Source organism: Oncorhynchus keta, chromosome 4, assembly GCF_023373465.1.
Source record: "Oncorhynchus keta strain PuntledgeMale-10-30-2019 chromosome 4, Oket_V2, whole genome shotgun sequence".
Lineage (NCBI taxonomy): Eukaryota > Metazoa > Chordata > Actinopteri > Salmoniformes > Salmonidae > Oncorhynchus > Oncorhynchus keta.
This window is the reverse complement of record NC_068424.1, coordinates 48,163,965-48,191,464: the sequence shown is the minus strand read 5'-3', so window position 1 is coordinate 48,191,464 and position 27,500 is coordinate 48,163,965. Positions and strand designations below refer to the sequence as shown.

Genomic DNA, 27,500 nt, shown 5'->3' with positions numbered 1-27,500 from the left:
AGACGAAGGTTCCGGTGTATTACTATTTTTAGAATGTATTAGAACGTGGTCATAATTAGTTGGATGTTACTTAGTGGCTGGTGATGCCATGGTAACGGCCACACGGCGGGCACTGTTGATTGGCATGGAATTGATTGTCAGATGATATACAGAGCAACAGGTTTATTGTTGGGGAGAAGGGCGTAGTTTTGTGCTGAAAGTGAAACTGCAACTCAAGGTTGATTTGCTCGAGGCGGCTGGTGACACATGAAACACGAAGGTGTGTGTACAGCAGTTGACGCAACAATGTGCTAATCGCCGCGACACCAGATACGCTGATGAAAGATGCAGCAGTCTGCCCAATGTGGATCTTCCTGTCGTGGGCGGAGCGTACCAGCAGATTGACGGTGCAGCTCATGCGGTTGTTGCGGCTGTCGTCGCTCATCACCGTGCGGTAGTCAAGGAGACGCACCAGGAGTCCCTTCACCAAGTCAACGAAGTGCTCGACCTCTGGCCTTAACAAGGGATGCTCCACAGCACACTCCAACAGTCTGACAAACACACACACACACACGGACGCACACACGCACACACAGTACGTAAGCCAGTACGTATAAGGTTACAGTATAAGGTTACAGATATTGCCTGTGATGTGGATATTGGTATTGATGAAAGACACCCACATGGTTTCCAGTAGCTCCATGTATCTCTCATCTCCTCCTCCTCCCTCCACCTCATGATCCAGCTTCAGAATGATCTCATTCTCAAACTACAGACAGACAGAGGGAGAGAAGCGATAGAGAATGGGTAAGCCTCTCGGGAAGCTGTAAAAGTCTGGGTGTGTGTGCGCATGCATGCGTGTGTGGTTGTGTGTGTGTGTGCCACTGTCACACCTTTTGGAAGTGCGAGGAGAGCTTGTGTTCACACTGCATCATGTCGAAGAAGATGGGGATGGTGGCTCGTCTCAGCTCTTCCCCAGGAATCAGAGTCATCTCCAGGATAGGACCAACCATCCCAGGGATAAAACAGATCTTATTCCCACCTACACACACACACACACACACACACACACACACACACACACACACACACACACACACACACACACACACAAACAGTCTCAGAGTCTGTAACACCCACATGCATACATTCGCACGCAAACACACACGCACACACACTTACCCAGTTTGTACCACATGTCCCGTATGGCAAAACCGATGAGTCTCCTCATGTCTCCATACCTGAAGATAAAAATAAATCAACTTTGTTTTAGTACATTACTCGTTAATATTGCCAGAAGAAACAAAAGAGAAATTGTTTAAATTGAATTCACTTTGCCAGGATCTTGTTCCTCTTGGTTGGAGAGAAGTGCTGCAGTTGCAATGACTCTTGGGTAATGAATGCCACAGCCAAATGGAAGTAATTATTCCACAACTACAGAGAGAAGAGAGGGATCAAAATAATGAGAATGTGTGTGTGTGTGTGTGTGTGTGAGAGAGAGAGAGAATGAGTGTGGACTGTTCACTTTCATAATTTTCACACATACAAACACAAAAACTCACACATACACACACTGACCTGCACTTCAAAGTCATTGTTGTTGAGGAATTTGAGGTTCATGGTGTCAGCGTAGGTGTTGATGGCTCTGAGGAACACCCTGACAGAGACACAGTGTACAGTTTATGAGATGACAGCATGATATCTATCTCTACCTATATACTGCATCAATGTTCTATATCTATCTCTACCTATATACTGCATCAATGTTCTATATCTATTTCTACCTATATACTGTATCAATGTTCTATATCTATCTATATACTGTATCAATGTTCTATCTCAATGTTCTATATCTATCTCTACCTATATACTGTATCAATGTTCTATATCTATCTATATTCTGTATCAATGTTCTATCTCAATGTTCTATATCTATCTCTACCTATATCCTGTATCAATGTTCTATATCTATCTCTACCTATATACTGTATCAATGTTCTATATCTATCTATATACTGTATCAATGTTCTATCTCAATGTTCTATATCTATCTCTACCTATATCCTGTATCAATGTTCTATCTCAGTGTTCTATATCTATCTCTACCAATATACTGTATCAATGTTCTATCTCAATGTTCTATATCTATCTCTACCAATATACTGTATCAATGTTCTATCTCAATGTTCTATATCTATCTCTACCAATATACTGTATCAATGTTCTATATCTATCTCTACCAATATACTGTATCAATGTTCTATCTCAATGTTCTATATCTATCTCTACCAATATACTGTATCAATGTTCTATCTCAATGTTCTATATCTATCTCTACCAATATACTGTATCAATGTTCTATATCTATCTCTACCAATATACTGTATCAATGTTCTATCTCAATGTTCTATATCTATCTCTACTTATATACTGTATCAATGTTCTATATCAATGTTCTATATCTATCTCTACCTATATACTGTATCAATGTTCTATCTCAATGTTCTATATCTATCTCTACCTATATACTGTATCAATGTTCGATCTCAATGTTCTATATCTATCTCTACCTATATACTGTATCAATGTTCTATCTCAATGTTCTATATCTGTCTCTACCTATATACTGTATCAATGTTCGATCTCAATGTTCTATATCTATCTCTACCTATATACTGTATCAATGTTCTATCTCAATGTTCTATATCTGTCTCTACCTATATACTGTATCAATGTTCTATATCTCTACCTATATACTGTATCAATGTTCTATCTCAATGTTCAATATCTCTACCTATATACTGTATCAATGTTAACTGTATTGATATGTTATCATTATACATGCCATCTGATATCTATATCAATTGGACCTGATACGAATATTCATGTAAATGATAATACAATATTGACACAGTATCCATATATACGGATATCCATATAGCGTGAGCAGGTACTGATAATACATGAGTAATTATTAAAATAATTCCAATTGTTATGTAAAGGGACTAAACTATTTTACCATTTTTAACTTTATCTAAGTTTAAAAAGTGAGGTTCAAGTAAACTAGCTGACTATCTTCCCTTGCCTTTCTCTTCCAGGCACAATCTATCTTTTTAATCCTGTAAAAGAACTGATTGCTCCCTCCATCAGACCTCTCTATCGTTTCTCTCTAGGAAACACTCTATCTCCTCATCCTTCCCTTCTTAACCCGTGTCCACTCATCCTTATCTTCTCTCTCTCTATCTATCTCTTTATCTCTCTCGCCCTCTCTCTCTCTCTCTCTCTCTGCACTGTGCTATCGGACATATCCTTGGCCTATGGAAATCTCTCTGTCTCTCTCAACCACCCCCCCCCCATCTGTATCTCAGGGCTAGTATCATGGTGTGTTATCTAAGGCCTTGTCTGGTCTCATAGGATAAACAGTCCCTTACAGCCTAGGGACATGACAAATCCTGTAGAAGCTACAGTCCACAACAACAACACATCTGCTCACCGTGGACCTAATGTAACAGAATGGAATATCAGTTGCATGTTTGAAACTTATTGTGAGGAAATATCTTAAAACGTTGGTCCAGCGACCCCTGTTGTTAATGAGACAACGTCGGCCTTCAGCCCAAGTTCAGATACAACGGCCGACACGAGGCGAGGCAAAACTAGCACCTTTTAGAGTGTTGTGTTGTACAGCAGCTGACTAAAGACAAGGCATTTAGATCACGGAGACGAGGGATGCGGTTGAGACAGTTTCCACGGTAACGGGGAATCTTTACATTGACGTGATGAAACTTTGTAACCAAGCTGCCACTGCCCGTAGCAACGTGTTGCAGCAAACGACTGTCATGAAATACATGCACCAGAAACAGGGTACACTTTTGTGACTGTGCAGCAAAATAGCTAGCTACAGTAGCTCTCTTCTTGGCTCGCTAACTGGTTGCTTGGCTGAACACAGAACGTTAGCGTAACGGTCTCTGATTGGCTAAATGGGTCCGTCTCGATCACAAGACCTTAGCTAAAGGTTTTACATGCCGAATCTTGGAAACTCCGATTGACGACATGAGATGTTCTAAAACTAGACTGTTCAGATCAAACCAACTTTGTTCTAAAACTCCTTACGACCGTTGTGTCTCATCTTATGTATCTGAACTGGGATTTAGGATGTAAATCCCAGTTCTGCCCTCTCCCACCTATGTGAGACTGCTGTTCATTGACTACAGCTCGGCATTCAACAGCATAGTTCCCTCCAAGCTCAGCACTAAGCTCAGGATCCTGGGACTAAACACCTCCCTCTGCAACTGGATCCTGGACTTTCTAATGTGCCGCCCCCAGGTGGTGAGGGTAGGCAAAAACACATCCGCCATGCTGACACTCAACACGGGGGACCCTCAGGGGTGCGTTTTTAGTCCCCTCCTGTACTCCCTCAGCCACGACTGCAACACCATCATTAAGTTTACTGATGATACGACGGTGGTAGGCCTGATAACCATCGACGATGAAACAGCCTATAGGGAGGAGGTCAGTGATACCAACTTTTCCCTCAATGTCAGGAAAACAAAGGAGCTGATCATGGACTACAGGAAACGGAGGGCCGAGCCACGCCCCCTACCACATCGATGGGGCTGTAGTGGAGCTGGTCGTGAGCTTCAAGTTCCTCTGTGTCCACATTACTAAGCAATTAACATGGTCCACACACACACCAACACAGTTGTGAAGAAGGCACGACAATGCCTCTTCCCCGTAAGGAGGCTGAAAAGATTGACTGGCTGCTTCACCTATTGGTAGGGCAACTGCTTGGCATCCGACCGCAAGGCGTTACAGAGGGTGGTGTGGAGGGCCCTGCCATCCAGAACCTCCAAAACATGTGGTATCAGAGAAAGGCACAGAAAATTGCCAAAGACCCCAGCCATTCAAGCCATAGACTGTACACTCTGAAAGCTGCACCAGACCAAAAGGCTTCCGGAACAGCTTCTAGCCTCATAAGACTGCTGAACAGTTAATAAAATGACTATTTGCATTGACCTTTTTTTTTGCACTGGCTCTCATACACCGACTCTATGTACACTCACTGTACTCTACCCACACACACTTACACTGACACTCCAACACACACACACACACACACACACACACACACACACACACACACACACACACACACACACACACACACACACACACACACACACACACACACACACACACACACACACACACACACATTGTTTTTTATTGTGTAACTATTAAATATTTTTTGTTGCTAATTCTCTTACTTTTTAACTCTGCATTGTTGGGAAAGGGCTCGTAAGTCAGCATTTCACGGTAAAGTCTACTATAACTGTTGTATTTAGCACATGTGACAAATACATTTGATTTGACTTGATTACCATTGACCTACCGCTACTAGATTGCATCAACATGATCCAGTATGCGAGAGCACTAGTCTGTACCCAGCTACTGGTCATTTGAGTCAGAAAATGGCACTCCAAGCTTTATACTGAAACACCAAATATCTTCCTAACACCGCAGCAATACAAATCAGAGAGTACACTAGAATGTGAGAATGTTCTTATTATTTTGATGTTCATTATCATCTGCTTAGTGCTCCTTAGCTGTGTCTCCAGCTTCTACGCTATATTGCTCCTCTACACTACAGCTGTTTGTACAGTCTCCGTTCTGCACCATAATCACAATGTTATCATCGTCAGAAATAAGTCGGATTTGTGAGACTACATCTGGTGTCAGAGACATCTCGTGTGTGTGTGCGTGTGCGTGTGCGTGTGTGTGTGTGTGTGTGTGTGTGTGTGTGTGTGTGTGTGTGTGTGTGTGTGCGTGCGTTCGTGCGTGCGTGCGTGTGCAGTACCTGTTCTGCACCATGATCATGGCCATCCAGTCTGAGGGGTAGACGTGCTTCCCAATCAGTTCCTTGAACAGTAGGAACGTTTCCATCAGGAAGTCCTTCAACAACACAGAGAGTGTGTGAGTGTGGCTGTGTGGATTTATGCAGGCATGCATGCGTGCTTGTGTGTGTGTGTGTGTATGTGTGCATGCTTGTGTACATTTGTGTGTGTGTGTGTATGTGTGTGTGCGTGCAACTATGTGTGTGATGTCTCACCACTAGGTCGGTGGTGCCTGAGAAGGTCTCTAGGTAGCAAGAATAGTGGCTGTCATCCATCTGACTCAGAGTGGCCGTCATACAGGCCACCACCCTGGACTGAGAGAGAGAGAGAGAGAGAGAGAGAGAGAGAGAGAGAGAGAGAGAGAGAGAGAGAGAGAGGGTGAAAGAGAGAGAGAGAGAAGAAAGAAGAGGGAGAGAGAGAGAGAAGAAAGAAGAGGGTGAAAGAGAGAGAGAGAGAGAGAGAGAGAGAGAGAGAGAGAGAGAGAGAGAGAGAGAGAGTGAGAAGAGAGAGAGAGAGAAGAAAGAAGAGGGTGAAAGAGAGAGAGAGAGAAGAAAGAAGAGGAAGAAAGAGAGAGAGAGAAGAGAGAAGAAGAGGGTGAAAGAGAGAGAGAGAGAGAGAGAGAGAGAGAGAGAGAGAGAGAGAGAGAGAGAGAGAGAGAGAGAGAGAGAGAGAGAGAGAGAGAGAGAGGGTGAAAGAGAGAGGGTGAAAGAGAGAGAGAGGGTGAAAGAGAGAGGGTGAAAGAGAGAGAGAGAGAAGAAAGGAGAGAGAGAGAGAGAGAGAGAGAGAGAGAGAGAGAGAGAGAGAGAGAGAGAAGAAAGAAGAGGGAAAGAGAGAGAGAGGAGGAAGATGGAGAAGAGGGAGCGAGACAGAGAGGAGAAAGATGAAGAAAGCAGAGAGAGAGAGAGAGAGAGAGAGAGAGGAGAAAGATTAAGAAAGAAGAGAGAGAGAGAGAGAGAGAGGAAAGAGAGAGAGGAACGAGAGAAGAGAGACGAAAGTAATGAATTACACATCCACTGTTAGTCAGCATTAATCATGACTTAAACACGACCAACAGTATGTAGACACCTGCTCGTCGAACATTCCAAAATCATTCCAAAATCATGGAGATTAATATGGAGTTGGTCCCCCCTTTGCTGCTACAACAGCCCCTGTCTTTTGGGAAGGCTTTCCACTAGATGTGGGAACATTGCTGCGGGGACTTGATTCCATTCAGCCGCAAGAGCATTAGTGAGGTCGGGCACTGATTTTGGGCGATTAGGCCTGGGTCGCAGTCGGTGTTCCAATTCATTCCAAAGGTCTTCGGTGGGGTTGAGGTCAGGGCTCTGTGCAGGCCAGTCAAGTTCTTCCACACCGATCTTGACAAACCATTTCTGTATGGACCTCGCTTTGTGCATGGGCGCATTGTCATGCTGAAACAGTAAAAGGCCTTCCCCAAAGTTGGAAGCACAGAATCGTCAAGAATGTCATTGTATGCTGTAGCGTTAAGATTTCCCTTCACTGGAACTAAGGGGCCTAGCCCGAACCATTATTCCTCCTCTACCAAACTTTACAGTTGGCACTATGCATTCGGGCAGGTAATGTTTTCCTGGCATCCGTCAAACCCAAATTTGCCCCTGTCGGACTGCCAGATGGTGAAGTGTGATTCATCACTCCAGAGAACACGTTTCCACTGCTCCAGCGTCCTATGTCATCCATGGAACATTCTTCAAAGAGTCTTGACACTCATCCAAGTGTTTCCAGGTGCTTTTTTGCCAAACTTGAGTGGACCTCTTGGAGAAATGGGTCCCGTTATGTACGGCAAAAACCAAACACTGCATTCCACAGTAAGAACCTCATTGTAGCAGTGTGATGGTACGGGGATGCTTTGCTGCCTCAGTGACTTGCTATCACTGAAGGAACCATGAATTCTGCTCTGTGTCAGAGAATTCTAAAGGGGAATGTCATCCATGAGCTGAAGCTGAAGCGCATCTAGGTAAAAAATAAAATAATGTATCCCCAAAATCAAGTGCAAAGTGATATGTGGTACTGGAACTTTTAGCTGGAAGGATCAAACTAATCAGAATGTTTAACAGCAACATAATTCTCCTATCTCCAATTTAAGATGGGTCTTACCACTGGGCAAAAACGGGTTGAATCAACATGGTTTCCATGTCATTTCCACCAAATAATTCAATGTGACGACATTGAATCAACTTGGGAAACTGATTGGATTTGCAAAAAGTCATCAACGCAAAATTGGAATTTTGTATTTTTCAAACCAAACGCTTAACTTCAATCCAATGACATGGTGAATCTTTTGGTTGGTTTTGAATTTCGATTTTTCACGTTAGTGGACAACTCAACCAAGTGTAAATCAAAACCTAGACGTTGAACCGACGTCTGTGCTCAGTGGGTTGCTGTGATGAGGATGCACATAAAGGGTTAAACTCTCCACCCCACAATCACATCAGAGAGAGGAGAGGAGCAAGGATAGGAGAACCCACCCCCGATCATCCCTCAATCACTCCCTCTTCCAACCCCAATCTCGCTCTCTTCAGTTACCCTTCCTCCTCCTCATATGTCTGTCTCTCCCCGCGCCTCTAGGTCCTCTCACCCTCTTTTCTCCCTCTGTCACTGTACCATCCTGCTTTCTAGGCACATCTGCTCACCTCTTCTATTTCAAATGTCATATTATGTCTGTATACAGTGTTGTAGTGATGTGCAAGTAGTTAAAGTACAAAAGGGAAAATAAATAAGTATGGGTTGCATTTACAATGGTTGTTCACTGGTTGCCCTTTTCTTGTGGCAACATGTCAGAAATCTTGCTGCTGTGGTGGCACACTGTGGTATTTCACCCAATAGATAGGGGAGTTCATCAACATTTGATTTGTTTTCATATTCTTTGTGGGTCTGTGTAATCTGAGGGGAATATGTGTCTCTAATGTGGTCATACATTTGGCAGGAGGTTAGGAAGTGCAGCTCAGTTTCCACCTCATTTTGTGGGCAGTGTGCACACAGCCTGACATCTCTTGAGAGCCAGGTCTGCCTTCGGCGGCCTTTCTCTCAATAGCAAGGCTATGTGCTCTCTCTCTCTCTCTCTCTCTCTCTCTCTCTCTCTCTCTCTCTCTCTCTCTCTCTCTCTCTCTCTCTCTCTCTCTCTCTCTCTCTCTCTCTCTCTCTCTCTCTCTCTCTCTCTCTCTCTCTCTCTCTCTCTCTCTCTCTCTCTCTCTCTCTCTCTCTCTCTCTCTCTCTCTCTCTCTCTCTCTCTCTCTCTCTCTCTCTCTCTCTCTCTCTCTCTCTCTCTCTCTCCATACAGTTCCCTCAGAAAGTATTCAGACCCCTTGTCTTTTTTCACATTTTATGACGATACAGCTTCATTCTAAAATTTATTAAATCTACACACAATACCCCAAACACTTTTTTGGTACCCTTCCCCAGATCTGTGCCTTCACACAGTCCTGTCTCTGAGCTCTACGGACAACTCCTTCGACCTCATGGCTTGGTTTTTGCTCTGACATGCACTGTGGGACCTTTATATAGACAGGTGTGTGCCTTTCCAAACCACATCCAATCAATTGAATTTACCACAGGTGGGACTCCAATCAAGTTGTAGAAACAGCTCAAGGATGATCGATGGAAGCAGGATGCACCTGAGCTCAATTTCGTGTCTCATAGCAAAGGGTCTGAATACTTATGTAAATAAGGTATTTCTGTTTTTTGTTTTTTTAACACATTTGCAAAAAACTTTTTCCGCTTCGTCATTATGGGATAATGTGTGATGATTGCTGAGGATTCTTATTTATTTAATCAATTTTAGAATAAGGCTGTAACGTAACAAAATGTAACAAAACATATATATATATATATACACCTGTCTCTATGTATCTGTCCTTATGTCTATCTCCGGTTGGTAGTGACGGAGTGAGATGGGATGGGGACTGAAAGATGAGAGAGGGGGAGCGAAGTAGTGATAGATGATATTTTCAGATGGAGCTATTTAAAAAAAAATGGGAATGTGTGTGCACTTGCATGCATACACACACACACACACACACACACACACACACACACACACACACACACACACACACACACACACACACACACACACACACACACACACACACACACACACACACACACACACACACACACACACATTTATATTCCACTGCTGAAAGCACATTGTTCTCTCATATCTCAGCCAGATCACTCAAGATTGACTTTGAAATTGGATGTCTGTCCATGTCCTGAGGACATCGGGAAATGCCTTCAAAAACTAGGGTGAACAGTAAACGCTTTTATCATCAAATAGGCTTGGGTTTTCCTAGGGTGTTGTAGAAGGGGCGCAATCCGATGACTCCGGATCCAAAGGTTGTTTGTTCAATCCCAGTGGTAAACACTCCTTTAAAATCTAACCCAAACCTTAATCCCATGACTCCGGTTCCGAAGGTCACGCATTCCATCCCAGAGGTAGACACAATTATTATAATTATTTTGACCCTATCCCAAACCTTAAACCTTAATGTAACTATCTAATTTAACTATCTTTATCTAAAACCTTCAATCTTAACATCTAAATTTGACGTTTGGAGAAATGTGGATAAACGTACGACTCTGAAGCCAAATTGGTAAAACCGTGAGATGAAACACCTGGAGGGCTACCCTTTACCAATCACCACGGGAGCATTGTCTCTGACATACACACACACACACACACACACGCACGCACACACACACACGCACGCACGTGCATGCACACACACACACAAAGCCTAATCATTGTGACACACCCAAAAAATGCAGGCACACAATCAGACCAGCCAGGTTGCCCCAGATCCACTGTGAAATTAGACATCCGTCGAGGTAAGCATGACGTCAGGATACGGCGTCAAACCTGGCCACCAGGGGCAACGGTGAGCGCTAATACAGTCAGGTGAGCTGGTCTGTATTAAATACACACTACCGGTCAAAAGTTCATTCAAGGGTTTTTTCTTTATTTTCTCATATTTTCTACATTGTAGAATAACAGTGAAGATGACTCTGGTATACCGGTATACTGGTATTGATTCACGGACCCGTTTGGGTTTTTACCGGTATACCGGTATTGATTCACGGACCCGTTTGGGTTTTTATCGGTATACTGGTATTGATTCACGGACCCGTTTGTGTTTTTTACCGGTATACCGGTATTGATTCACGGACCCGTTTGGGTTTTTACCGGTATACCGGTATTGATTCACGGACCCGTTTGGGTTTTTACCGGTATACCGGTATTGATTCACGGACCCGTTTGGGTTTTTACCGGTATACCGGTATTGATTCACGGACCCGTTTGGGTTTTTATCGGTATACCGGTATTGATTCACGGACCCGTTTGTGTTTTTACCGGTATACCGGTATTGATTCACGGACCCGTTTGTGTTTTTACCGGTATACCGGTATTGATTCACGGACCCGTTTGTGTTTTTACCGGTATACCGGTATTGATTCACGGACCCGTTTGTGTTTTTACCGGTATACCGGTATTGATTCACGGACCCGTTTGTGTTTTTACCGGTATACCGGTATAGATTCACGGACCCGTTTGGGTTTTTACCGGTATACCGGTATTGATTCACGGACCCATTTGTGTTTTTACCGGTATACCGGTATTGATTCACGGACCCGTTTGGGTTTTTACCGGTATACCGGTATTGATTCACGGACCTGTTTGTGTTTTTACCGGTATACCGGTATTGATTCACGGACCCGTTTGGGTTTTTACCGGTATACCGGTATTGATTTACGGACCCGTTTGGGTTTTTACTTTACCTTCTGCAACGGTATTTGAATGTTTGGTTCGTTAAATGTGATATAGTTTGCGAATCAAAACCATGAAATAACACATATGGAATCATGTAGTAACCAACAAAAGTGTTCAACAAATCAAAATATGTTTTATATTTGAGATTTTTCAAATAGCCACCCTTTGGCATTGATGAAAGCTTTGCACACTCTTGGCATTCTCTCATAAAGATACGGCGGTTGGAACCAGAGATCTCCAATTTGGACTTTACACAAAATGAAAAGCTGAAATGCCTTGAGTCAATAAATATTTCACCACTTTGTTCTGACAAGTTAAACAAGTTCAAGAGTACAATTTGTCACAGAATAAGTTGCATGGACTTGTGCAATAGTAGTGTTGAACAAGATTGTCTGACTACCTCATCTCTGTAACCCACACATACAATTATCTGTAAGGTCCATCAGTCAGGCAGAACATTCCAAACACAAATTCAACCACAAAGACCAGGGACGTTTTCCTATGCCTCGCAAAGAAGGGCACGTATTGGTAGATGGGTAAAACAGCAGACATTGAATATCCCTTTGAGCCTGGAGAAGTTATTGATTACACACTGGATGGTGTATCAATACACCCAGTCACTACAGAGATACAGACCTCCTTCCTAACTCAGTTGGGGCAAATCCAACACAGAACATCACAGAGTACCACGCTTCATACATGTTATGGGTATGCTTGTAATCGTTAAGGACTGGGGAGTTTTTCAGGATAACAAAGAAACAGAATGGAGTTAAGCACAGGCAAAATACCAGAGGAAAACCTGGTTCCACCAGACAATGGAAGGCCAAATCTACACTGGATTTGCTCACCAAGAATACAGTGAATGTTCCTAAATGGCCGAGTTACAGTTGGCAAAATCTATAGCAAGATCAGAAAATAATTGTCTAGAAATTATCAACAACCAAATCTGGCAGAACTTGAAGAATTTTGAAAAGAATAATGTGCAAATGTTGCACAATCCAGGTGTGTTAAGCTCTTAGAGACGTACCCAGAAAGAGTCCAATGGTGCATCTACAAAATATTAACCCTGTGGCATGTGAATACTTACAAACGTGATATTTCTGTATTTCATTTTAAATACATTTGTAAAACATTTGAAAGCCTTTTTTTTTGCTTTGTCATTTGGAGGTATTGTGTGTAGATGGGTGAGAGAGAAACAAATATTTTGAATTCAGGCTGTAACACGACAAAATGTGGAATAAGTCAAGGGCTATGAATACTGTAGATACGGCCAGCAAGATAGCTAGCTAAGGTTAGCATGCTAACCAGCTACACTGACAGCTGTCAGTTCCCTAGTCTCCAGTCCGCGCGGAAATCACCACGTCGTTCTATCCCACCCCAATTCGTGAATATGTATAAGTGGCCTGCGTCATTCTTCGGAGGTGGAACGTTAACGAGCACTTACGCTCTAGGGCAGGAATTATGTTGAAATAGGGGTGGCATCACCCACTGACGGGGGCCTTTAACCATTCAGAATTAATACCTAGAAATGTGACTGTGATTCTGCAGTGAGACTGTGAGAGTGTGTTGATTCAGACACACAAACTCAGACACGCTGACACACACACACACACACACACACACACACACACACACACACACACACACACACACACACACACACACACACACACACACACACACACACACACACACACACACACACACAGAGACAGACAGACACACACACATTCAGTCACACAAAAAATGCAGGCAGACATTTAGACGCACACACACACACACACACACACACACACACACACACACACGCACACACGCACACACACAGAGAGACACACACACACACAGAGAGACACACTGACTCACACACACATTAAGACGGCGTCTCTGTGGGTAATGTTGGTTACATAAAGCTTTAATTAGGAAGTGATATTTCAGCTCTGTGAGCAACGTGCTGCTTATCCCTCTATCTCTCCCTGGTAGAACATGACACCAGACACCCTGTCAAGATCCAACCTCTTTCATCTCTTCTCCTCATTTCTTCCATTGCGCCATCCCTCCCCTCCCCACCCCTCCTCTGTCTGAACTGAAACAAAGTTTGTGTGCTCTGTGTGTTTACTGTGACGCTGCTGCCAGCCCGAATGCTTGATGTGTCCGGCACATAAGTGCGCACGTACAAACACACGTATACATGCACAAACACACGTATACATGCACAAACACACGTATACATACACAAACACACGTATACAAACACAAACACACGTATACATGCACAGACACACGTATACATGCACAGACACATGTATACAAACACAAACACACGTATACATACACAAACACACGTATACATGCACAAACACACGTATACATGCACAAACACACGTATACAAACACAAACACACGTATACATACTTCCGGGTTGGAGCGAGCGGTCGCATTCGCACTTCGGTCCGCAGGTAGTATTACTTTTCATTACATTTCATTATAGTACAACGGTTTGATTTGTCTAATCTTAGCAATTTCTTCTTAGCTAGCTACATAGCCGTCTTTGTATCAAAGATAATTGCGTAATTATCGTATTTCGTCGTCCTAACGTAGTCTACTGCCCAGCAGCCAGCGTCCACCGTCTACCGAATAGCAGCACTGTAGAAACTATTACACTCAACTGAACGACTTGATTAGTGTAGTGTTAGCTAGCTACATAGTTGTCTTTGCTGTCTTCGTATCCAAGATAATTGTGTAGTTTAGAGTGTGTAGTCTTAGAGTGATTATCTTAATTTACCGAGGTTAGCTAGCCAGCTATTTGTCGTCCTTAACGTAGGAGACACTGCTAGCTAGCCAACAGCTAGCCAACGTCTACCGAATATAACTTCCCACTCAACAACCCGGTCGCATTCCGCTTCGCTCCACAGGTAGTATCACATTTTCATTTCATTTCATTACAGTACAACGGTTTGATTTGTTTGATCGTAGCTAGCTACATAGCTAGCTACATAGCTGTCTGTGTATCAAAGATAATTGTGTAGTCTAGAGCGATTTTCTAGGTTAGCTAGCCAGCTATTGTCGTTCTTTTAACGCAACGTAACGTAATCAACACTGCTAGCTAGCCAGCTAGCCCCCGAATAGCAGCACTGTAGAAACTATTACACTCAACGTAACGACTTGATTAGTGTAGTGTCAACAACGCAGCCACTGCCAGCTAGCCTACAAAGTCAACAACGCAGCCACTGCCAGCTAGCCTACTTCAGCAGTACTGTATCATTTTAATCATTTTAGTCAATAACATTCTTGCTACGTAAGCTTAGCTTTCTGAACATTCGAGACGTGTAGTCCACTTGTCATTCCAATCTCCTTGCATTAGCGTAGCCTCTTCTGTAGCCTGTCAACTATGTGTCTGTCTATCCCTGTTCTCTCCTCTCTGCACAGACCATACAAACGCTCCACACCGTGTGGCCGCGGACACCCTAATCTGGTGGTCCCAGCGCGCACGACCCACATGGAGTTCCAGGTCTCCGGTAGCCTCTGGAACTGCCGATCTGTGGCCAACAAGGCAGAGTTCATCTCAGCCTATGCCTCCCTCCAGTCCCTCGACTTCTTGGCACTGACGGAAACATGGATCACCACAGATAACACTGCTACTCCTACTGCTCTCTCTTCGTCCGCCCACGTGTTCTCGCACACCCCGAGAGCTTCTGGTCAGCGGGGTGGTGGCACCGGGATCCTCATCTCTCCCAAGTGGTCATTCTCTCTTTCTCCCCTTACCCATCTGTCTATCGCCTCCTTTGAATTCCATGCTGTCACAGTTACCAGCCCTTTCAAGCTTAACATCCTTATCATTTATCGCCCTCCAGGTCCCCTCGGAGAGTTCATCAATGAGCTTGATGCCTTGATAAGCTCCTTTCCTGAGGACGGCTCACCTCTCACAGTTCTGGGTGACTTTAACCTCCCCATGTCTACCTTTGACTCATTCCTCTCTGCCTCCTTCTTTCCACTCCTCTCCTCTTTTGACCTCACCCTCTCACCTTCCCCCCCTACTCACAAGGCAGGCAATACGCTCGACCTCATCTTTACTAGATGCTGTTCTTCCACTAACCTCATTGCAACTCCCCTCCAAGTCTCCGACCACTACCTTGTATCCTTTTCCCTCTCGCTCTCATCCAACACTTCCCACACTGCCCCTACTCGGATGGTATCGCGCCGTCCCAACCTTCGCTCTCTCTCCCCCGCTACTCTCTCCTCTTCCATCCTATCATCTCTTCCCTCTGCTCAAACCTATCTCCTGATTCTGCCTCCTCAACCCTCCTCTCCTCCCTTTCTGCATCCTTTGACTCTCTATGTCCCCTATCCTCCAGGCTGGCTCGGTCCTCCCCTCCCGCTCCGTGGCTCGACGACTCATTGCGAGCTCACAGAACAGGGCTCCGGGCAGCCGAGCGGAAATGGAGGAAAACTCGCCTCCCTGCGGACCTGGCATCCTTTCACTCCCTCCTCTCTACATTTTCCTCCTCTGTCTCTGCTGCTAAAGCCACTTTCTACCACTCTAAATTCCAAGCATCTGCCTCTAACCCTAGGAAGCTCTTTGCCACCTTCTCCTCCCTCCTGAATCCTCCTCCCCCTCCCCCTCCTCCCTCTCTGCAGATGACTTCGTCAACCATTTTGAAAAGAAGGTCGACGACATCCGATCCTCGTTTGCTAAGTCAAACGACACCGCTGGTTCTGCTCACACTGCCCTACCCTGTGCTCTGACCTCTTTCTCCCCTCTCTCTCCAGATGAAATCTCGCGTCTTGTGACGGCCGGCCGCCCAACAACCTGCCCGCTCGACCCTATCCCCTCCTCTCTTCTCCAGACCATTTCCGGAGACCTTCTCCCTTACCTCACCTCGCTCATCAACTCATCCCTGACCGCTGGCTACGTCCCTTCCGTCTTCAAGAGAGCGAGAGTTGCACCCCTTCTGAAAAAACCTACACTCGATCCCTCCGATGTCAACAACTACAGACCAGTATCCCTTCTTTCTTTTCTCTCCAAAACTCTTGAACGTGCCGTCCTTGGCCAGCTCTCCCGCTAATCTCTCTCAGAATGACCTTCTTGATCCAAATCAGTCAGGTTTCAAGACTAGTCATTCAACTGAGACTGCTCTTCTCTGTATCACGGAGGCGCTCCGCACTGCTAAAGCTAACTCTCTTTCCTCTGCTCTCATCCTTCTAGACCTATCGGCTGCCTTCGATACTGTGAACCATCAGATCCTCCTCTCCACCCTCTCCGAGTTGGGCATCTCCGGCGCGGCCCACGCTTGGATTGCGTCCTACATGACAGGTCGCTCCTACCAGGTGGCGTGGCGAGAATCTGTCTCCTCACCACGCGCTCTCACCACTGGTGTCCCCAGGGCTCTGTTCTAGGCCCTCTCCTATTCTCGCTATACACCAAGTCACTTGGCTCTGTCATAACCTCACATGGTCTCTCCTATCATTGCTATGCAGACGACACACAATTAATCTTCTCCTTTCCCCCTTCTGATGACCAGGTGGCGAATCGCATCTCTGCATGCCTGGCAGACATATCAGTGTGGATGACGGATCACCACCTCAAGCTGAACCTCGGCAAGACGGAGCTGCTCTTCCTCCCGGGGAAGGACTGCCCGTTCCATGATCTCGCCATCACGGTTGACAACTCCACTGTGTCCTCCTCCCAGAGCGCTAAGAACCTTGGCGTGATCCTGGACAACACCCTGTCGTTCTCAACTAACATCAAGGCGGTGGCCCGTTCCTGTAGGTTCATGCTCTACAACATCCGCAGAGTACGACCCTGCCTCACACAGGAAGCGGCGCAGGTCCTAATCCAGGCACTTGTCATCTCCCGTCTGGATTACTGCAACTCGCTGTTGGCTGGGCTCCCTGCCTGTGCCATTAAACCCATACAACTCATCCAGAACGCCGCAGCCCGTCTGGTGTTCAACCTTCCCAAATTCTCTCACGTCACCCCGCTCCTCCGCTCTCTCCACTGGCTTCCAGTTGAAGCTCGCATCCGCTACAAGACCATGGTGCTTGCCTACGGAGCTGTGAGGGGAACGGCACCTCAGTACCTCCAGGCTCTGATCAGGCCCTACACCCAAACAAGGGCACTGCGTTCATCCACCTCTGGCCTGCTCGCCTCCCTACCACTGAGGAAGTACAGTTCCCGCTCAGCCCAGTCAAAACTGTTCGCTGCTCTGGCCCCCAATGGTGGAACAAACTCCCTCACGACGCCAGGACAGCGGAGTCAATCACCACCTTCCGGAGACACCTGAAACCCCACCTCTTTAAGGAATACCTAGGATAGGATAAAGTAATCCTTCTCACCCCCCCCCCCCCTTAAAAGATTTAGATGCACTATTGTAAAGTGGCTGTTCCACTGGATGTCATAAGGTGAATGCACCAATTTGTAAGTCGCTCTGGATAAGAGCGTCTGCTAAATGACTTAAATGTAATGTAAATGTAATACATGCACAAACACATGTATACATGCACACGTATACATGCACAAACACACGTATACACGCACAGACACACGTATACATGCACAGACACACGTATACATGCACAAACACACGTATACACGCACAAACACACGTATACATGCACAGACACACGTATACACGCACAAACACACGTATACATGCACAAACACACGTATACACGCACAAACACACGTATACATGCACAGACACACGTATACACGCACAAACACACGTATACATGCACAAACACACGTATACATGCACAAACACACGTATACATGCACAGACACACGTATACAGGCACAAACACACGTATACATGCACAAACACACGTATACATGCACAAACACACATATACACGCACAGACACACGTATACACGCACAAACACACGTATACACGCACAAACACACGTATACATGCACAAACACACGTATACAGGCACAAACACACGTATACATGCACAAACACACGTATACACGCACAAACACGCGTATACATGCACAAACACACGTATACACGCACAAACACACGTATACACGCACAAACACACGTATACACGCACAAACACACGTATACACGCACAGACACACGTATACACGCACAAACACACGTATACACGCACAAACACACGTATACATGCACAAACACACGTATACATGCACAAACACACGTATACATGCACAAACACACGTATACATGCACAGACACACGTATACATGCACAAACAAAAAAAAGACACAAATAACTGCAAGCACGCATTCACACACCAAACTGCAAACAACCAAACAAATCCTCCCCAAGAGTCAACTTCAAACACTCAGATAACTCAGCTCAACTTCTAGAGCTCTCCATCTCTCTCTCTCTTTCTGTCCTTCTCCCTCTCTGACAGTGTTCAAGTGAGAACGGCTGATTACTAATAGGATTATCAACAGGGTAGACTACACACACGCACACACTATGAAGACACAGACGCAAACGTAACGGAGGCAGTGCGAGAGCACAAACAGTCAAGTAGTGAGTTCATTACATATTGTCGGCCTATCCTAGATAGAGTAGGTGGGGGTTGGGGCCAGCAGTTCATTGGCTTACTTCCCTGTAATTGGTAGTCTCTGAGAAATTAACAGTCCTCAATCTCTTTACTCACCCTCCAAAACACACACACACACACACACACACACACACACACACACACACACACACACACACACACACACACACACACACACACACACACACAGAGAGCTCTAGTCCTGTCCAGGATCTTATGTAACTGCCAAGAGATTATTGAAAAAGCAGGACACAGATGCTCCGCTGGGGATTTTGCTCCCTCCTCTTTCTCATTCTCTTTCTCTCCATTCATCCGTCTGTTTCCATCCCCCCTTACCCCCTTTCTCTTTTATAGAACTCAAATCAAAGACAGATTTCAGCAGGACAGCCGTTAGGTTCGCTCAAGATCCATTTAGAAATCCGACATCGGCCAGGAGATGCCTTCAAAACCGGCCACTAGGGTCAACGGTGAGCTCTTTTACCATCAAGTAGACTTGGGTTTCGCCAGGGCGCTGTGAACAAGGGTGGCGGATGGGCATAAGCCACGAGCTCCGGCTCCGAGGCTCGCGTGTATAATCCCAGTGTTAGGCACTTGTTTTATTTAAATAAATAATGCAGCCCTATCCTAAACCTTACCCCTTAATTTTAACCTTGGAGTTGTTTTTGTTTTGAACCCTATACCAAACCTTAACTCTTAACTTAACCTTTCGGAATCGGTGCCTAAACTTAACGAGCCGCAAAGCGCCCGGCAAAAGCAGCAGCCGCAGCAGGAGGAGCATCCCAGCGTGTCCAAAACATCAACAAACTGGATGGACTAGTAACCGGAAGGTTGCAAGTTCAAATCCCCGAGCTGACAAGGTACAAATCTGTCGTTCTGCCCCTGAACAGGCAGACAATTCACTGTTCCTAGGCCGTCATTGAAAATAAGAATTTGTTCTTAACTGACTTGCATAGTTAAATAAAGGTTAAAAAACGCGGGCAAACGTCGGAATCTGAAGTCCATTTGGTCAAACCGTGAGTTCTTGTTGAAGGACAGAACATTCATCTACAGGATTTTGTCAGTAGAGAATAACGCATCTCAAGAAAAACAGATCTACACAAAATAATACAATAACACCGACAGACAGACAGACAGACAGGCAGACAGACAGGCAGACAGACAGACAGACAGACAGGCAGACAGAGAAACAGACAGGAGACATGAATACAGAGACCAAGACAAATGTGTGCACTACCACAAAGAGAGAGAGACACACACAAATGTTATTTTAGACTGACAGTCATGCACCGAGATATGCAATCAACCACACTGCAGGACAGAAGAGGCCCTTCTTGTCATTCAATTATCTCTGCCACATTCTCTCACTGCCACATTCTCTCTTTTTTCTCTCCTCTCTCCCTCACCTGGGTTTTTGTTGAATGAAAGAGGATGGGGGAGAGTTAGAGAGGGATAGAGAGAGAGGGGGGTTGAGAGAGGCAGGCAGGGTAGGAGCAGTGTAATCAGCTGGTATGTTTGCATGTCAGAGAGTACTGATTAGACAGATCAATGACTTCACAGCTCAACGTCTCTCCGTCGGGCACAAAGAGGTCTATCAAGCCCTTTTTCTAACAACCCCGGCTAACGCCCTGAGATACTTAGCGAGGGAAGGAGGAAGGGAGTGATGGATGGGCGGGGGAGGAGAGGGGAATAAGGTAACGACAGGGAGAGAGTCTGAGATGAGGGAAATGGGAATAGAATTTAGACACATTAGCCTGACCCCTAAAATGACACCCCTCGTCTCCACTCCTTCTTACCTCCTCCCTCCCTCTTTCCCTCGGTCCTCGTCTTGCAGTAATGTGCTCCTTTTCCCATCACAACATCCTCCAAAATCAAATTACAGAGAGCTTAGAGAGAGAAAACACGCCTCGCCCTCCTCGCCGTGCAGGATGTGCGTGTGTGTGTGTTGGTCTACGTGTGAGATTCCTCTCGCACACAACATAAAGGCGTATGGCAATTATTGTGCATTGGGGGTGGTGGTGAATAGAAATGTTTCAGCTTTTTTATTTATTTAACCTCGATTCTGACAGGGGAAGTCATACTGAGACGAGTGTCTCTATTATATGTGAGTCCTGCGTTAGTACAGCAAACACATGCAATATACACAATTACAAAACATAGTAAGAGTAAACAGACACATTTATCGACATAGAGGTCTCCGATCATTGCTCTGAACTGACCAAGGGGGACCAGAACATATCATTTCAGAGAGCTCTGTAAGTTGTTCCACATAAAGGGCCCCCCGAAAAAATAAACCAAAGCAGCGTTACCCAACTCTGTGGAGACCGAAGGGGCCTCCAGTGTTATTGTTTTAATAATTTACCTTTATTTAACTACGCAAGTCGGTTAAAAAACTCATTCTTATTTACAACCCCGGCCAAATCCTAACCCCAAACAACGCTGGGCCAATTATGCGCCGTCCTATGGGACTCCCAATCACGGCCGGTTGCGATACAGCCTGGAATCAAACCAGGGTCTGTAGTGACGCCTCTTAGCGCTGAGATGCAGCTCCTTAGACCGCTGCGCCACTCCAAGCCGGGTTTCGTCATTTGTGAGTCTAAGTTGAATGAATGACGATAGATACATAGGAAGTTTCTATACGAGTGCTTTGCAGATCGACTCAAGAAAATGCTACTCTCTCCTTACGTACAAAGACGCCCAACCCACTTCCTGATACAAAACACAATGGTGAGTTCTACAATGGAAAACAGCATGTAGTGGCTTACGTGTAGATGCTGCTGCATGCAGATAGATAATATCACCATAATATCACCATAATATCACCATCATCTAAAATAGGCCTGGACAATTTATTTTCTATTAACAAAAGTCAGACATGTAAAAGAAACCAACCTTGAACTTCAAGTTCTTCACCGGCTCAGTGACATGTTTTTTAAATTACAGTTTGTCATCAAGCCAGATACCAAACAATGGAACTCGCTCTATTTATGTACCGTTCAAATTCCTTTAAATCTGGGTTATGGGACCTAGAAACAAAGCATGTATTTTGTTTTGTTTGCATTTGGCACTAACTTCGGATCCAACAGTGACCTCTGCAGTGATTGACAATCAGACTTCAAATGCGAAAAGGCTTGGCCAACGGAAGGAACAATTGAATACTGTATCATCTGCACACAATTTTTTTTTTACAGCATGACCAATGTTATTTACATAGATTGTAACACTTACACACACACACACACACACACACACACACACACACACACACACACACACACACACACACACACACACACACACACACACACACACACACACACACACACACACACACACACACACACTTATTCCGCTGCTCATCTCAGCAGAGATCAATTGAAACTCGACACAAGGTGAGTCGACAACTTTTCTGTGTCGCATGCATCACTGGTTATTTTTGGCAGGGGTCAGAACATTCAGATACACACTTTATCAGGGGACATCCGAGGGAACACACACACACACAGATTCATAACACCCCAATTTATCACTGATTATACAAGGGAATCTCCCAAAAGGGAAAGCCGTGAATAAAAACACACACAGAAACATTGGCTGTTTAACAATCAGAACAACAAGTTGACTTCTCTCTTTATGATCTCTCTTTTCTTTCCTTTCCTCTCCATCCCTCTGTCTCTTTCCATGTCACACTAAGGGAGTGTTGAGAGGTCCCTCTCCTCTCTCTCTAGTGGATAAACTACTGAATAAGGCACCTCTTGTATATCAAACTCTTTTCACACGCTCCCTTCACAAGTCACCTCTCTCTAACTTGCACTTGTGAACGTGAGAGACTGAGCGAGAGGACGGGTGAGAAACAGAGAGAGGAGGGGGGAGAAAGAGCGAGGGGAGTCCTAAATAGCTTCTCAGACACTTGAGACCCAGAAACAGAGAATAGTGAGGGAGGGAGAGCGAGAAAAGGGGGGAAAGAAAGGGGAGAAAGTGGGACAGTAAGACAAGTACAGACAGAAGGACATCAGTAATAGAGCATGTAACACATCAGACTGAAATACAGAGATATAGATATAGATAGATATAGTAAGATTTAGAGAGATATAGATAGATATAGAGTTTTAGATATAGATAGATACAGTAAGATATAGAGAGATATAAATAGATATATACAGATATAGATAGATAAAGTAAGATATAGAGAGATATAGATATAGAGAGATTTAGATATAAATAGACATGGTAAGATATAAAGAGATCTAGACAGATATAGATTTAGAGAAATATAGTAAGATATAGAAAGATATAGAGAGATATAGGATGTAAGATATACAGTTGAAGTCGGAAATTTACATAAACTTAGATTGGAGTCATTAAAACTCGCTTTTCAACCACTCCACACATTTCTTGTTCACAAACTAAAATTTTGGCAAGTTGGTTAGGACATCTACTTTGTGCATGACACAAGTCATTTTACCAACAATTGTTGACAGATTATTTCACTGTATCACAATTCCAGTGGGTCAGTAGTTTACATACACTAAACTGACTGTGCCTTTAAACAGCTTGGAAAATTCCAGAAAATGTCATGGCTTTAGAAGCCAATTGGAGGTGTACCTGTGGATGTATTTCAAGGACAACCTTCAAACTCAGTGCTTCTTTGCTTGACCTCGTGGGAAAATCAAAAGAAAATTCACAACTCAATTTAGAATTGACCCTGGCCCTGACAAACAAATGCACACACTTGCACATACGCACATGGCCAGGTCGCAGTTGCAAATGAGAACTTGTTCTCAACTAGCCTACCTGGTTAAATAAAGGTGAAATAAAAAATAAAAACATACACATAGACGGATACGTGCACGTACATACAAAGACACACACACACACACGTGCATACACACTCTCTCACACACACACACACACACACACACACACACACACACACACACACACACACACACACACACACACACACACACGCACGCACGCACGCACGCACGCACGCACGCACGCACGCACGCACGCACTCCCTCGACCGCTCTATTTATTGATTCCCTTGCTCCTTAACACTCTCTTTGGCACTCTAGCTCTCCCATTCTCCATCTACCTACTGTATATCCATCTTTGTCTATATCTTACTATGTCTATCAATATTTATGTATATGTTACTATATCTATATATATCTTACCATATCTATATCTATCTATCTGTATATATATCTGTATCTTACTATATCTATCTATATCTATATATGTCTTAATCTATCTATCTATCTATCTATCTATATATCTATCCTACCCTGTCTTTCTAAGGTCTTCGAAAGCCAAGTTAACAAACAGATTACCGACCATTTCGAATCCCACCATACCTTCTCCGCTATGCAATCTGGTTTCAGAGCTGGTTATGTTTGCACCTCAGCCACGCTCAAGGTTCTAAACGACATCATAACCGCCATCGATAATAGACATTACTGGGCAGCCGTATTCATCGACCTGGCCAAGCCTTTCGACTCTGTCAATCACAACATTCGTATTGGCAGACTCGACAGCCTTGGTTTCTCAAATGATTGCCTCGCCTGGTTTACCAATTACTTCTCTGATAGAGTTCAGTGTGTCAAATCGGAGGGCCTGTTGTCCGGACCTCTGACAGTCTCTATGGGTGTGCCACAGGGCTCAATTCTCGGGCCGACTCTCTTTTCTGTATACATCAATGATGTTGCTCTTGCTGCTGGTGATTCTCTGATCCACGTCTACGCAGACGACACCGTGGCCTCCAACTGCTCTTAAACGCAAGTAAAACTAAATGCATGCTTTTCAATCGATAACTGCCCGCACCTGCTCGACGTCCACCATCACTACTCTGGACGGCTCTGACTTAGAATATGTGGACAACTACAAATACCTGGGTGTCTGGTTAGACTGTAAATTATCCTTCCAGACTCACATTAACCTGTTAAGTCGACCCTCTACTTTTTCGAACATTCTGTTAAAAATCGCGCAACATTTCAGCGCCCTGCTACTCAGGCCAGGAATATAGTATATGCATATGATTAGTATGTGTGGATAGAAAACACTCAGCCGTTTATAAAACTGGTTAAATCACGGCTGTGACTATAACAGAACGTGTGTTTCATCGAAAAGTGCAGGAAAATCTGATCACTGAAAATGGAAATAAATATCCTTGCGCTACTTCCAGGAATTGTTCAAAGTGAACCGAATTAAATGAATCCGAGGTTCCAGTGCCTACAGCTTCCACACGTTGTCTAGAGTCTTGTCATTTGATTCAGCTTCGATTCTTGGTCTAACCGAATCAAGGGAATCCATTCCCTCCGGTCTCCGACCGGATGTTTTGGTCGAGCTCTCTCCAGACATTTTTTCGAGACGGACACCTATAGAATTGACATCGCCTCCTGATGAATTTTATCGCTTATTAACGTGTACTAATACCTAAAGTTGCATTACAAAAGTATTTCGAAGTGTTTTGTGAAAGTTTATCGTCGACTTTTTGAATTTTAAAAAATGACGTTACGTAATGACATGCTATTTTTTTCCGTTTATCACACAGTCTTCATAGATCGATATCTAGGCTATATGTGGACCGATTTAATCGAAAAAAAGACCCAATAGTGATTATGGGACATCTAGGAGTGCCAACAAAGAAGATGGTCAAAGGTAATTAATGTTTTATATTTTATTTGTGCGGTTTGTGTAGCGACGACTATGCTAATTATTTTGTTTACGTCCCCTGCGGGTCTTTTGGGGTGTTACATGCTATCAGATAATAGCTTCTCATGCTTTCGCCGAAAAGCATTTTAAAAATCTGACTTGTTGCCTGGATTCACAACGAGTGTAGCTTTAATTCAATACCCTACCCTGCATGTGTATTTTAATGAACGTTTGAGTTTTAACTAATACTATTAGCATTTAGCGTAGCGCATTTGCATTTCCAGAGCTCGAGATGGGACGCCTGCGTGCCAGGTAGGAGCAAGAGGTTAAGCATCTCCAATCCAAAATTAAATCTAGAATCGCCTTCCTATATCGCAACAAAGCATCCTTCACTCACGCTACCAAACATACCCTCGTAAAACTGACCATCCTACCGATCCTCGACTTCGGTGATGTCATCTATAAAATAGCCTCCAACACTCTACTCAACAAACTGGATGCAGTCTATCACAGTGCCATCCGTTTTGTCACCAAAGCCCCATACACTACCCACCATTGCAACCTGTACGCTCTCGTTGGTTGGCCCTCGCTTCATACTCGTCGCCAAACCCACTGGCTACAGGTTATCTACAAGTCTCTGCTAGGTAAAGCCCCGCCTTATCTCAGCTCACTGGTCACCATAGCGGCACCCACTCATTGCACACGCTCCAGCAGGTATATCTCACTGGTCACCCACAAAGCCAATTCCTCCTTTGGTCGTCTTTCCTTCTAGTTCTCTGCTGCCCATGACTGGAACGAATTGCAAAAATCTCTGAAGCTGGAGACTAACATCTCCCTCACTAGCTTTAAGCACCAGCTGTCAGAGCAGTTTACAGATCACTGCACCTGTACTTAGCCTATCTGTAAACAGCCCATCTATCTATCTACCTCATCCCCATACTGGTATTTATTTATTTATTTTGCTCCTTTGCACCCCAGTCTACCTGCACATACATCTTCTGCCGATGTACCATTCCAGTGTTTAATTGCTATATTGTAATTACTTCACCACCATGGCCTATTTATTTCCTTAACTTACCTCATTTGCACTCACTGTATATAGACTTCTTGTTTTCTTTTGTTCTACTGTATTATTGACTGTATGTTTTGTTTATTCCATGTGTAACTCTGCGTTGTTGTGTGTGTCGAATTGCTACGCTTTATCTTGGCCAGGTCGCAGTTGCAAATGAGAACTTGTTCTCAACTAGCCTACCTGGTTAAATAAAAGGTGAAGTAAATTAAAAAATGTAAATAAATCTATCTATCTATTTAAATCTATATATATTGTACTATATCTATCTATATTTGACAATATCTTTCTTTATCTTACTATATCTATCTATATCTTACTATATCTATGTATATCTATTTATATCTTACTATATCTATCTATAACTATTTATATCTTACTAAATCTGCATATCTTATAACACTACCGTTCAAAAGTTTGCGGTCACTTAGAAATGTCCTTGTTTTTTTTGTCCATTTAAATAACATCAAATTGATCAGAAATACAGTGTAGACATTGCTAATGTTGTAAATTACTATTGTTGCTGGAAACAGCTCATTTTGAATGGAATATCTAAATAGGCCCATTATCAGCAACCA

At 44.1% G+C, this 27,500-nt stretch overlaps 1 protein-coding gene across 1 annotated transcript in view; it reads right to left on the bottom strand.

The window, feature by feature from the left end:
* The window catches only part of LOC118384019 (dedicator of cytokinesis protein 2-like), a 158,357-nt gene that overhangs the window by 21,727 nt on the left and 109,130 nt on the right, over nt 1-27,500 (bottom strand). The window contains exons 27-34 of the mRNA XM_052508022.1: nt 6,086-6,184; nt 5,834-5,928; nt 1,558-1,636; nt 1,313-1,413; nt 1,162-1,220; nt 873-1,021; nt 663-748; nt 374-530 (exon numbers count right to left, since the gene is read on the bottom strand). Of these exons, the coding sequence (XP_052363982.1) occupies nt 374-530; nt 663-748; nt 873-1,021; nt 1,162-1,220; nt 1,313-1,413; nt 1,558-1,636; nt 5,834-5,928; nt 6,086-6,184 (825 nt within the window). The remainder of the gene's footprint in view (nt 1-373; nt 531-662; nt 749-872; nt 1,022-1,161; nt 1,221-1,312; nt 1,414-1,557; nt 1,637-5,833; nt 5,929-6,085; nt 6,185-27,500) is intronic.